Source organism: Xiphophorus maculatus, chromosome 11 (genome assembly GCF_002775205.1).
Source record: "Xiphophorus maculatus strain JP 163 A chromosome 11, X_maculatus-5.0-male, whole genome shotgun sequence".
In the NCBI taxonomy this organism is placed as follows: Eukaryota; Metazoa; Chordata; class Actinopteri; order Cyprinodontiformes; family Poeciliidae; genus Xiphophorus; species Xiphophorus maculatus.
Genome location: NC_036453.1, coordinates 18,198,692 through 18,211,155, shown reverse-complemented (window position 1 = coordinate 18,211,155; position 12,464 = coordinate 18,198,692). Strand labels below are relative to the sequence as shown.

At 37.2% G+C, this 12,464-nt stretch overlaps 1 protein-coding gene across 7 annotated transcripts in view; it reads left to right on the top strand.

Annotated features, from left to right (window-relative positions):
* LOC102229945 (neurexin-2-like) overlaps nucleotides 1-12,464 on the top strand; it is a 167,429-nt gene that overhangs the window by 39,881 nt on the left and 115,084 nt on the right. For 6 of the 7 annotated variants that reach the window (XM_023341842.1, XM_023341839.1, XM_023341841.1 and 3 more), the window contains exons 4-5: nucleotides 6,690-6,719; nucleotides 6,949-6,960. The exons of the other annotated variant lie outside the window; for it this stretch is intronic. In XM_023341842.1, the coding sequence (XP_023197610.1) occupies nucleotides 6,690-6,719; nucleotides 6,949-6,960 (42 nt within the window). The remainder of the gene's footprint in view (nucleotides 1-6,689; nucleotides 6,720-6,948; nucleotides 6,961-12,464) is intronic. 7 annotated transcript variants of the gene reach the window in all.

The following is a 12,464-nucleotide window of genomic DNA, read 5'->3' as shown; positions in this document are numbered from 1 at the left end:
TCAAATTTCATCAATATACACAGAAGCACGTGGTTGTAATTTGACAAAATGTGAAAATGCTGAAGTGCTATGGACACTCTGTAGGTGTGTGGAGCTCAACAGGCATGAGGACGGAATGTGTAGAGATAATAGCCTTAGTGTAGATTCTCTGCTGCTTTGAAGACTTAGTCACAGAGATATGTGATTTTTATTTTTAAGCAACATTTAATGGGTTTCATCTCAGCACAAATTGCAAAAACAGGCATTAATCATTACTAATGTGAGCAAAGATGTCAGGACTCTGCTTACAGCTAAATTGCAAGGAATATCAAATGACATGCGCAAAAAAAGAGCACATCAGAATGTTTATTGGATTAAAGCTTGACACGGAAACAATCCCCCATTGCAGAACGCATGAAAACAACACTGACAAGACTGGGGGGAAAAAAACACATTCACCAAATGCCTCTTTTCTGTCCTTCACACCAGTCTGTGAGAAGGAGCCAGTCTTCTCTGTTGCCCTTGCATCAGCTGAAATAGACCGATCTATGCATTACCTAAATCGCCTACTCCCAACAGAGATGACAAAGATGGTAACCCAAATGCTATATTTGGTCTTTGCTGTGTGTGTTTAAGTGGCACAGGAGTAGTCTTTATTTGTCTGAGGAGCTGCTCTAAGATGGTGAAAACCTTTCGGATTAGCAGGTGAGTCCTCTGAGTTGTCCATCTGCATTATGCGGCACGCGGGCTCGCATTGATCTGTCCCCACAAAGGCCGCGCCGGAGCCTGCTCAGCTGGCGAAACAGTGCAGCAGCCTCTGACGTGCTGCGAGATCTGCGAACAAGAGATAAGGAAAGCCACCACAAGAGGCAAATAGAAAGAGAAATCACTCCAAATATATATATATATATATATATATATATACATATATATATATATATATATGTATATATATATATATATATATATATATATCTGAAGCATACACAGATATATTTATAAGAAACACATGCTAATAGTGCAATTTTAGTTGCACTATTAAAACAAGTGTTAAAGTTTGTGAAGGACGAAGGACACATAGGCTTGCATTTTGGAGCAGCAGTGACTTTGGTCTAATCCATCATTACTATTAGCCCCTAAATGCTTTACTTTTTGTGGGGGGAAAAAAGAAAAAATTGGTAAATCCTAATCCGTCTGTGCTGCCTCTTTCTTCTCAGATGTCTGCTAATTAAAGCCACAATAATGATGTCTTTCAACATCTCCAACTGTTTTCACTTTATTTTTTGTTGAAACATTTGGAGATAATTGTTTTTATGCTCTAGATAGGACATCTTAAAAGGGTAATGTTGCAATAAAAAGTACAAATAAATTATTTTCACTTTACATAGTCATGCCAAAAAGTATTTTCTCCTCAAGCACATAGTTTTAAAAGTACAAAATACATGTTCCTACTATGTTGGATGAAGGTGAATAGAAAATCATGATGGGCAGTAGACAGAATCTGTGAAAAAAGGAAAACAGGAGAAAATGTGTCTCAAGGAATCCCCTTTGCTTTGTGCCATTATTTCACATTATTGAACAATGTGAAAAGCTTTCTTGCTCAGTGGAAATTGGGCTTTTTTACCAAACCAGTTAAAGTGCTGAAGTAGAAGTAGAGCCAGTTCTTAACTGGTTCCATTTTTCACAGTCAGAGAGCCAGCTTGGTGCTTCTGCATTACTTTAATTGAAACCTCTCTTCCAGTAAATGTTTGATCCTCCCTCTATTATATTCTAAATTTCTGCGCAGATCACATTGCATTGAGACAGTTTATATCTTTCACATTATTTAACTCATTTTCCATCCAAACATTTATGTTAATAGCATCAACTTAATTTATTTATGTGAAAACGACAGTCTGTTTGTGAATACTTTACGTAGTCAGGACCAGCTGCACTCTAAAGTATATTTACAGGTCTAGAAACTGTAATTAGGCAAGGTTAATTAAAATAACCATAATTTTAAAATGCAGAAAATGTTTGATTTAGAAATGATTTTCACAGCTACAAAAATCAATGTAATCAAAATAAGTTTATTCCATTGCTAACCACGTTATATATCTAATCAGTGTGAAAGATTCATCTTAAGCAAATTAGATTAGAAGCTAAAGTGTAACTCAGCATGATGCTCTTAATGTTTTGATTACTAGTTTTCATGAGCTTTACCTTTAGCTCCTGACAAAAACAATTCCTTCCTTTCACCCAGTAAACCAGGGGTCTCAAACTCCAGTCCTCAATGGCCGCAGTCCTGCAACTTTTAGATGTGCCTCTGCTGCACCACACCTGAACAGAATAATTAGGTCATTAAGGCTCTGGAGAACTGATCTACACAAGGAGGAGGTCATTAAGTCATTTCATTCCAGTGTTTTGTACCTGTGACACATCTAAAAACTGCAGGACTGCGGCTCTCGAGGCCTGGAGTTTGAGACCCCTGCAGTAAAGGTTTTGTGCCAAGATGGTTGGTGCCTCTGGCTGTGGAAAAAAGAACCAGTATTAAGCAAGAACTGGTTCACCAAGTCCTGTTTAGTAATGGAATCGGCTGCTTTGGCTATAATTGGGGCTTGACTATTGTAGCAAAGCAGAGAGAAGTTTTTGGGTAGGATTTTCTATTCATGTACATTATGCATACAAAGCACATGGATGTGAATTAGAGATGCACCGATTAGAGATTTGTGGATGATGTCCGATTGGAATGGGCATTTTAAACTGTCTTAATTGTAAACTAAACACTGTAAGCAACAAACCTTTGCTTGGAGTACTCAAATAAAGTTGAACTATACCTTCATTTTGAGAATTACAAAATCTACCAGCATTTTTAACAATTTATGTAAAATTTATTTATTTTTTTGTGAAATTTAACAGATAATTCCTGAAAGAAAAGTTCCAGCTCCCTGGGTCTAGCATAATCAAGACTAATCATTGTAATAAATAACTCTGACAAAGGTAAAGGGCTATGGAGCTGGAAAAAACACCAGGAAGAAATAATAAATGAGTGAGTAAAGGCCTTTTACAGTCTATGCTGTTAGTAGGTCTCAGTTGGCTATTGAAAATCAGCTTTTTTCTGCCTTTATATTAGAATATAAAAATACTTTACATGTTCATTGAGAAATGGCACTAATCTCTCAATGATGTGCTTTTGGAGTTCTATGTGTTTTATTATTTGATAGTATAAAGATTGCCATCCTTTCCCATGTTGACTGTATTCTCAACCTGCAATAGATCATTAAAATAGTTGAATATGAAACTACTGACCCCTCAGAAATTAAAGAGCAGATTAAAAAAACCTGCTAAATTTGTTAATTGGACTCTAAATCAACAACAGAATTCCTGCAGTTTATCACTTGATCTAGAAATAAGATGGATAGTTTCCTTTTCTTATTTTTGCTGCTCACTCATCCCTAAAATGAGAATAATCTTCCATCTGTTACAGCTTCCACACTGAAGAGTCTTGTGCCGTTTGCAACCTTGTAGCACTAAGATTTAGTGCATTTGTTTATTTATGATTTTTATTTATTTATTTATTTGTATTTCAAAGCAGTTGGTCATATTGGAAATCATTCTGTTCCGGTTACCATCAGATTTCTCGGTGCATCTCTAATGTTTATTCACAGAATGTGGATATGAACAAACCAAACCAATTATTTCCTGAAGCTTCCTCAGAACAAAAATCATCCAATTTACATCTTCCTAGTTCAGTTAGAAATTGACAATGGTTATTTTACATTGTCTGACAGTAAAAACAAATGATTTGACGTATATAAAGGCCAAGTCAGAAGGACTCTAAGTAGCAATGCAAAGTAGTTTTGTTCAGAGGTTTAGTTTGCTTCTTATTTAAAAATAGAAAGCTGGTAGATTATGGGTAGGACGGGCAGCTTATTTCCACAGTCTTTCTCCTCTACTGGGACTCTACAGGTCTGAGCCAGTTATCTCTGCATTTCCACTCACTGAGATTTGGGTGGAAGGCGCAGCAAAGTAGGAAGCACACATTCAATAGTTGGCTGCCTTTATGAAAGGGCAGGAACGACACCTCTCCTAATCCACAGGAGTGTTTTGAAATATCGTCAGAGACTTAATTCACTGACTGGTGTGTTTGCGAGGCAACCACCTTGACCTGTTTTTTTTCTGCCAGCGTTTCAGATAGATGCGGATTTTCATTGCCCGGTGCACTACTAAAACTGGTGGTGTGAGGAGGCTAAATGTTTTGGTCAAAAACCTTTCTTCAGCTTTGTAGCAGAAAAGCTGGAGGAGGAGACCAACTGGACCTTAATCCAGTGGCATTTAGAGAGAGAGTGAAAGAGAAAGCTTTGTACTGTACATACACAACCCAGCCATCTAAAGAAAAAGTGAATTACTCGTAGGTTTGTCAAAAGCAAGTACAATATGCATAAGAATGAAGGCAAAATAAAAAAAACAATAACAACCTGCAGGCCATCCAAGCAGCAATAAAATACATAGCAGTACAATTTAGTTCGACTCCGTGTGATTCCACCGTTGAACACCAGAGTCTGAAACCCTTCTGTCACACCTTCTTTATTCTGTCATGTATTCAGACATTGTTTGTTTTCTGGAAGATGATTGTACATATCAGAGATTTGCAGCCGACTAAAAACCAACTTATTTTCTCTCTCCCTTTCTGGTGACTGGGTTGATGCATAGATTGGCCTGTCTTGTAGATTGCACAGCCGCAGTTTGGGTGCACACAGCAGCTCTTTGTCTGCTATGCAGACTGGGCTTTGGCTGAATCCTGTGAGTGAGCAGAGGCTCAGTCACTGGCTTTGCGATGGCACACTCTATCAAAAGCCTACGTGTTGGCAAGCAAGGACCCTCCCAGGGGTAATTATGTTCATTCCACACTCAGAGCTGCAGCATTAATAGCCTTGTTCAGCTGTACATGAGTAGATTTCTACAACCTGGCCCTTCTGAAAGTTTTAACTAATGACTAAAATGGGACAATAGTGGTAATGTAAGTATTAATGAGTAATATAAATGACTTACTGTGCAGAGCTGTTTGTGTTTATTGGCACAGTGGCCTCATGTGCACAAGTGTAGCAGAAGGAGCCGATGACGTATGCCGTGCAATTTTCAGCTGACCTATTGAGATATTTCTGTGTCTCACATGTGTATGTGCATTACAAAAGAGGTAAGGATACAGAACAGAGATGTACAGGAATGTAATTTTCACTGTTTTGCTCTAAATAGTCAACATTTTGCAAACCTCCACTGATTTTATCCATTGTCACTTGCAGTAAGGTGCCTCGTTACTTTGCATTTACTTTCTATTGGGATGAATCGTATCACTCCTTCCCTTTTATAGAGCTGTGCTAAATCAAAGTCTAGATATACAGAGACTTGTAAAAATATTCACATCCTTGAATTTTCGTGCATTTTTATCAGCTTACCACAACCAACTGTAATGCATTTCATTGAGATTTAATTTGACAGCTCAACACACAAGATCATGTAATTTTGAAATGGAAGGAAGAATATGAAGGTTTTATTTTTGGAACAAATGAAAATGCTTAAAGTGTGGGTTGCCTTTTCAGTCCATTTGTTCAGTAAAGGCTTCAGAGGCTTTTAGGTGGACAACAGTGAGCAAACATCATCATGAAGTAGAAAACACAACAGATCAGGGATGAAATTAAAGAAGTTTAAAGCAAAGTTAGGTTAAGAAACTACTTTACAAGGTGATCGAAGGAGCTCTGGTTAGAACTACTAGAACGCAACGTGTGACAGAAGACTAGTATTCCATGAAACCCAGAAGAAACCTTTAGCAGGGTTGGACATAGTGGTGGCAACATTATGCTGTGGGAATACTTTACTACAGGAATGACAGGACAGCTGGTAAGAGCTGATGAAAAGATGGATAGAATTAAATACAAGGCAAGATAATGTTTTCAACATTTCCTCATGCCTAAACATATAACAAGGGCTACATTGGGAAGACTCAGATTTAAGCAAAGTTGGTTGATGGAGTCTAATCTAAATTCAGAACTAAATCCAACTGGGACTCTGTGGCAAGACTTAAATTGATGTTCACCAATGTTTACATGGACCTCGGTGAACATGGAGAAATCAATACAACTACACACTACACCGTTTAGGTTTTTAAATGCACCATTATGTTTTACTCTGTGTTGAACTGTCATCTAAAATCTTCATAAAATGACACAAATGGATATTTTTTTAATATGCCAGGAGGTTAAAAAGTTAAAGGGGTATGAATATATTTTCAAAGAACTTCAGAAATAAACTGTGCATCTGCAAAACATAATAAAAATCAGTGAATGAGCCTTACCAAGTGCGGTTTATTTATACGAGGTGTTTTCAATACACGGCAGCCTCTATGTATAGTAACACATCCCAAACGTCTGCATCTAGTAAACATACAATATGTGTTCCATTAGAAAAAAGCATCTGTGTGAGCAACTACCTGTGAGGGTTGCGCCGGTCAAGATGTTTTTTTCTCTCCTTGCCTCCCCTCTCCTCCCTTGAGATGTTTGTCTGTTTGAGTTTAATTTTCCCCTTATATTTTAGTTTGAACTTTGACATCCGTACCTACCCCCAAGGATGTCTGTCACAAACTGCAGTCCAACATTGTGACAATGCTTTTGTTCTCCCGAACCTCTTTATGAACTTCCTGTTTTCGTATCCTTTTTTCTGTTCTTTCCCTCAAGGTCTGGCGCACCTGATGTTAAACCGCCAAGGTATGGGGTCTATTGTTTTGCTTTTCCCTCCCAGCCACCTGAACACCCAGAGGTCATTCAGTTTACTGTGCTGCACTAATATTTCCTCTCCTCTTTTTATTTTTTACATATACTTGCCTGTTCATTTTATGCTTCCTCTCATGTTATTCTCACTACTCACTCAATATTTGTCCGTCAAACCCTTGTCCTGACCACTGACTGATCTACTGGAACATCTTCATCTCTGCAGTTTTACGCCAAGGTAATGCTTCTAATGCTAATAGAATTTGTTCGGTTTGGTTTAATGGTGTTTTCAGACGATTCAGTGATGAAGAGCAAATGTTTCACATCCCAAAAGTAGCGTTAGCACTTTCAAAACAATCAAGACAGATAATTGTATTCTGGTAGGAATAAATTCTTGCATTAGGTTTTTGCTATTTTTCATTCTCAGGGTTTCATTTCAAAACTACCCAGATTTCTCACTCAGTTGCATATGATCATTGATCAGCAGGGGATTTCAAAGCACAAATGGAAGCGAAATCTTTACCTTGGGGAGTTTCACTAATAAAGAGCTAGCAGCCCAGTAATACACACTTGGCAATGCTGTTATTTATCATTTTTCACACTCTGTAGAACGCTTAAATTAAAATAAAGCAATAGCAGTGAGAGTAAAAATCTTGGAAGGCAAACATGCATCTGCTGCTAAACTGGGAAAAAATGACCTAAATTAATTCTGAGATGCATACATTTACAGTGCTAAGAAAAAGTATTAGCTCCCTTACAGTTTTCTTCTGCTTTTGCGTTTTTGTCTGAAACATTTAAAATGTTTCAGATCATGAACATTTTTTATATATCAAAGATAACCTCACTCAAGTAACAAAAGAAACCCATAACAACATTGAATGCACCGCAGGCCTCACTTGCATCAATTATGTAAGGTCAGTATTGATGATTCAACAATATGAAAGAGACTTTTCAAAATGGCATCCAAGGGAGAGTCCTGCGATGAAAATCACTGCTGGGGAAAAAAACCCCCACAATGTCTTGTCTTAGATTTACCAAAGAAATCATCTTTATGTTTCCCAAGATTTTCTGGAAAATATTCAGTGGAGTGACAAGACAAAAATGGAAACTTTTTGGGAGGTGTGTGACCTGTTAGGCATAAAGGACTTCACACCTGTAATCAAACTGCAGGTGTGAATGTCTGGAACTACCTTGCTGCTCCAGGACAACTTGATTTATTTGATGAAACCACAAATTCTGATCGGTTTGTGACATTAATCTGACGCACACGTGGGTAATGCAGGAGAATAATGATCCAAAGCACATCCGTAGGTCTAGCATTGCCTGGTGCACAAAATTAAATAAATAAATGAAGATTTTGGAGGCACTTACTCAAACTCTGGTCCATAAATTTAATTAAGATGAGGTTGCATACTCTTAAGCAGACCTTCCATGCTCAAAAAACCACCAATGTGGTTGAATTAAAACAATTCTGCAACTGAAAGTGGACCAAATTCCTTCCATAGCAATTTAAAAGACTTATTTCCAGTTATAGGAAATGCTTAATAGTTATTGCCTCCAAGGCTGGACAATCACTTAATGGAGCTAGATGGCTTTCACTTTTTCACAAAAGGGCATATGAAGGTTTAGTTCACTTCATCTCCTTTTTTCAATTAAAATCATAATTTGAATTTTTTTTTAGATTTTCTTACTGAAATTTCTCCACAGCAATGTAAAAGAATCATCACCAATTGTAGGAAACACTTGATGGCAATTCTGGCAAAACAGTCGGTATGTTTAAGGGACAAATACTTTTTCACATGTGAAACAGGTTGGTTTGGATAGCTTACACCCCAAATAAATGAAATCATCCTTTGAAAACTTCAGTTTCTGTGAAGGTTATCTTTGTCTAATGTTAAATTTAGCTTGATGGTCTGAAATATTTAATTGTGCCAAAAAACTCAAAACAGAAGAAATCTGTAAGGAGATAATTGTTTTTTAAAGGACTGTCTGTACATATAAATTCAAACACATATAGATATTTAGTTTTGAAACTGTGCCTCCAGGTTTTCCTCGTGTCTCCATGGGAGTCTGGATTGCCTTGAAACCTACTTAAGACATGGCTTTCATGACCCATTCTGCCCAAGTCCTCGAGATAATGAGTCACCTAAGCAGAAAAAAAAAACACTTGCTGTTGGGTTATCATTACACTTCCTGTGTTCTTTGCTTCTTTTTTTTTAACTCAATTTCCTCAGAGACATAAGACTGAATAATCTGCAGCTGTGAACTGAAATTGCTTTGTCTGTCATCTTGTGTTACTTTCACATCCTCTGAAAAGAGAGGGTGTGGCGGCACTCTCAATGTTCTCATGCACATGTTTTGTGCTGAGCTGATTATGATATCAAGGCTATTCTGATTAAATTACTTAATCAAATTAGACCGGTTTATCTGTACCTACAAATTATGCAGCTAGAGGCCAAGCATGGGTCTGATATTTTAGATTAAAGTCTGCTTTTATTGTTTTCTAATTGTGGAGCTCATTTTTGCATGTTTAAGGGCCGTTAAGCTGCCTGAACGCTGTGACTGAACACACTGAATGCTTCCACATCCTCTGCTTTCTCAGAATAAGTGCTCTATAGCTGATTCAGGACATTGTACAGTAAGTGTGTCCCAAAGCCACACACAACGTGAGTTATCATGAACTGAAGAATGGGATATGTAATTGCTTAATTTCATGCATTAATGTAAAAGAGAAATTCATTTTAGAAGGAAGATTTACAGAATTGTATCTGCGAGTGATAACCATAACGCAGCCCACAGTTATTAAAATGATATCATAGCATGTACATGAGACATCAAATTTTTATTCAGACGTTAAATGTTTGAAGGAACATTAGTTATTAGCAATTACCCAGCTTTAGCCTTAGGGGCTGTTCGAGATAGAGTTCTGATATGATGTGATAGATTCATGCAGACCTCAGGAGGTTGAATATTGGCTGGTGTGCACAGAAATCCTTGATGTAATGCAAATTGTAAAATCATTCAGACACCCATGGACTGTGCTGGTAAGCTACACTTTTTTAATCTCTCCTTTTCTGCTGTAGTCCATTGTTAAGATGATTGTCCAACTGTATGTGAACACTGCTTTTATTCATACGCTTACCCTTAAGAATTAGATTATGGGCTGCTCCATTGACAGTAACTTTGCTCTAAGGTTAATATTAATGAAGAGATGTGTTCATTATTGTGGTCAAACATGCAGAAGAAATAAATGTAGAAAAAAAACACAGTTACTTGGTTACAAACTCCCTAAGCCAATTCTTTGTTGGAGGACCTCCTGTTTCAGTTTCAGCATTCTCTTTTCTTTCATAGGAATTTCTAAACATCACAGATTTTCACCGGTAGAGTGATTAATATCTAATCGCCCTCTAATGTGAACATTCTACAAATCCTCCAGATCTTGACATCTCTTGTCCACAACCCTCCTGAGGAGACGCCACAATTTTCCTGTCAGATTTAGTTGTGAACATTTTGAAGCATTCTTTTTGTTTATTCAGGGGTATTCTTGGACTTACTGCAACACAGAGAAGTTAAAGGGGGGATATTATGCAAAATTGATTTTTATGATCTTTATTCCATGTTCATCAAAAACATACATACAGTGTTGATTTAACTCATTCATGTATGTTTAAAATCATGGTGGCCATTTGAAGAGCCTAAGTGCCTTCTCATACAATGCGCCGCCTTTTAACCCAAAGCTACACCTTGAAGCTAAGCTTCCACCCCACAGAGCATCGCTCCTCCAGACTAGCGGCAGCAAATAGCAAACATCTAGTGGATAGATTATCTGCTGAGCTCATCATACAAACTATAATGCTCCTAAGAATGGTGGGCAGCATGGAGAAGCCTTGTGATGATGTGCTGAACAGGTAGTGTCAGAAAGTGAAGGAAGTTCTAGACGGAGGCCAATTCAAGGCATCAGATATAACAATGATGCAAAGTTAATTGTTTGAAGGTGTTTTTGATGCATAAAGCATTTTTATGACAACTGAAGTCAAGATAGTTACTAGATTGTGGAATAAAATGGCACTAGGCCTGGAAAATACACACCTCTCATTTAAGAACCTTTTCATTTTCCCTGCAGACCCCTGATGGTTTTGGGATCTACAGTAAACTGATAATTGAAATGATTCACAATTTCAAACACTGTTACAAAAACGTAATATTTCACATTAGGTATGGTGTTTCTTTGGAGATACCAAATATACTTTATGGAATTGTGGTCCAGGGGTTTAAGGCCTGAGTGTTTAGTTTTGAAGGAAGTGATTCCATGTTTCAAATGTACATCTTATTCCAGACATATCAAATTTAACAAGGACTGTTGTCATATGTAAAATACAACCAGTACATGACCTAGATTTTTACAGCTTCCTCCATTATGTTATTGGCCTCTTAAGCTTTCCTGACGTGCTTACATCTCGTCGTTTTCTTATTTTGAAAAACATCCAGTTTTTGTTGTCTTTTCTGATGTATTTTTTTACCCTTTCCTGCACCGTGGTGTATAGAATGTTATAAAATGGTCCTTGTCTTCTTCTCACACACCTTTAAACAATGAGATCATTTTAAACTTTTGACTCCGTATGCAAACTGCAACCTTAGCTAAAAGATGTAAAGGTCATGAAAATCCATTTAGGACATCTGATCTTTATTTCTGCTTAATCAAATTTACTTTAGTTGATGTGAGGCGTGAACCCACGAGCAATGAATGCTAAAACTGAACCAAAAGCCACTTTAGTTAATTTAAGGATAGGACAGGATATATGTTGTGTTAAAACATGAGTTAGCTGTACCTGGCCCGCAACAGCAAATGTTTTAATGTAATATTTCAACAAAGGCAGATAAAGTAAAGTATACAGCGCTTCTTTCTTGTTTGTTTATTTATTTATTAGCAAAGAAATATGATATCTTTTGATGTAAAATGACTTTGAATGAGATGCTTTTTTAAATCCAAGGGCATAAGTGTTAATGAATTGATACAATTATCAGTTCACAGGAAGTTTGATATGCTAGACAATGCTACAATGCTGTTTCCTTTGGAAAATTAGGATAGCTACTGTACATGCTAGACAAAAACAAATAAGTGAAATATATGTGTTGTAACACATTGTTGCATATTTTTCCCATTTTTCAATGTGATATGATCCCTCTAATTGCTTTTATTGTGTTAAACAAAATGTGAAACCAATAATATTTGAGGCCTCTCTTTTTGGAAGTAGCTCAATAAATCATAACTTGTTGGGCACACACATACTGGCAACGATGGCTTTCATGGAGTGCAGAGGTGGTGGAAGATCACTGAGAAGGCAAATTGCTGACACAAAAAAGAGCAAGACATGACATCCAGTTGAGAAGTAGGAGAGATTCCTGGAGACTGTTGGTGTTTCCATTATATTCTGCTGAGCTTTCATTTTCTATCGAAGGGTTCTTCTATTTGCATCTTGGTTCAGCACAATGGTCTCATGCTTAATTCCAAGAGAGTTTGAAAGCAAAGCCTCCCCCACCTTATTGCCTCCAGTCAGCAGCAACGTACAAAAAAAAAACTGCTTGGAAAGCATCTTTTTCAATAACGACTACAGCCATCGTCTTAGAAAGCGTTTCAACAGAGTTAGTGCCAAAGTATGTGTGGTGTTGTGACAAAAAGAAAAACACAGTAATAAATATTTCTCATGCTGGGAAATTTTTGTTGTTTCTGCAGATATTAGT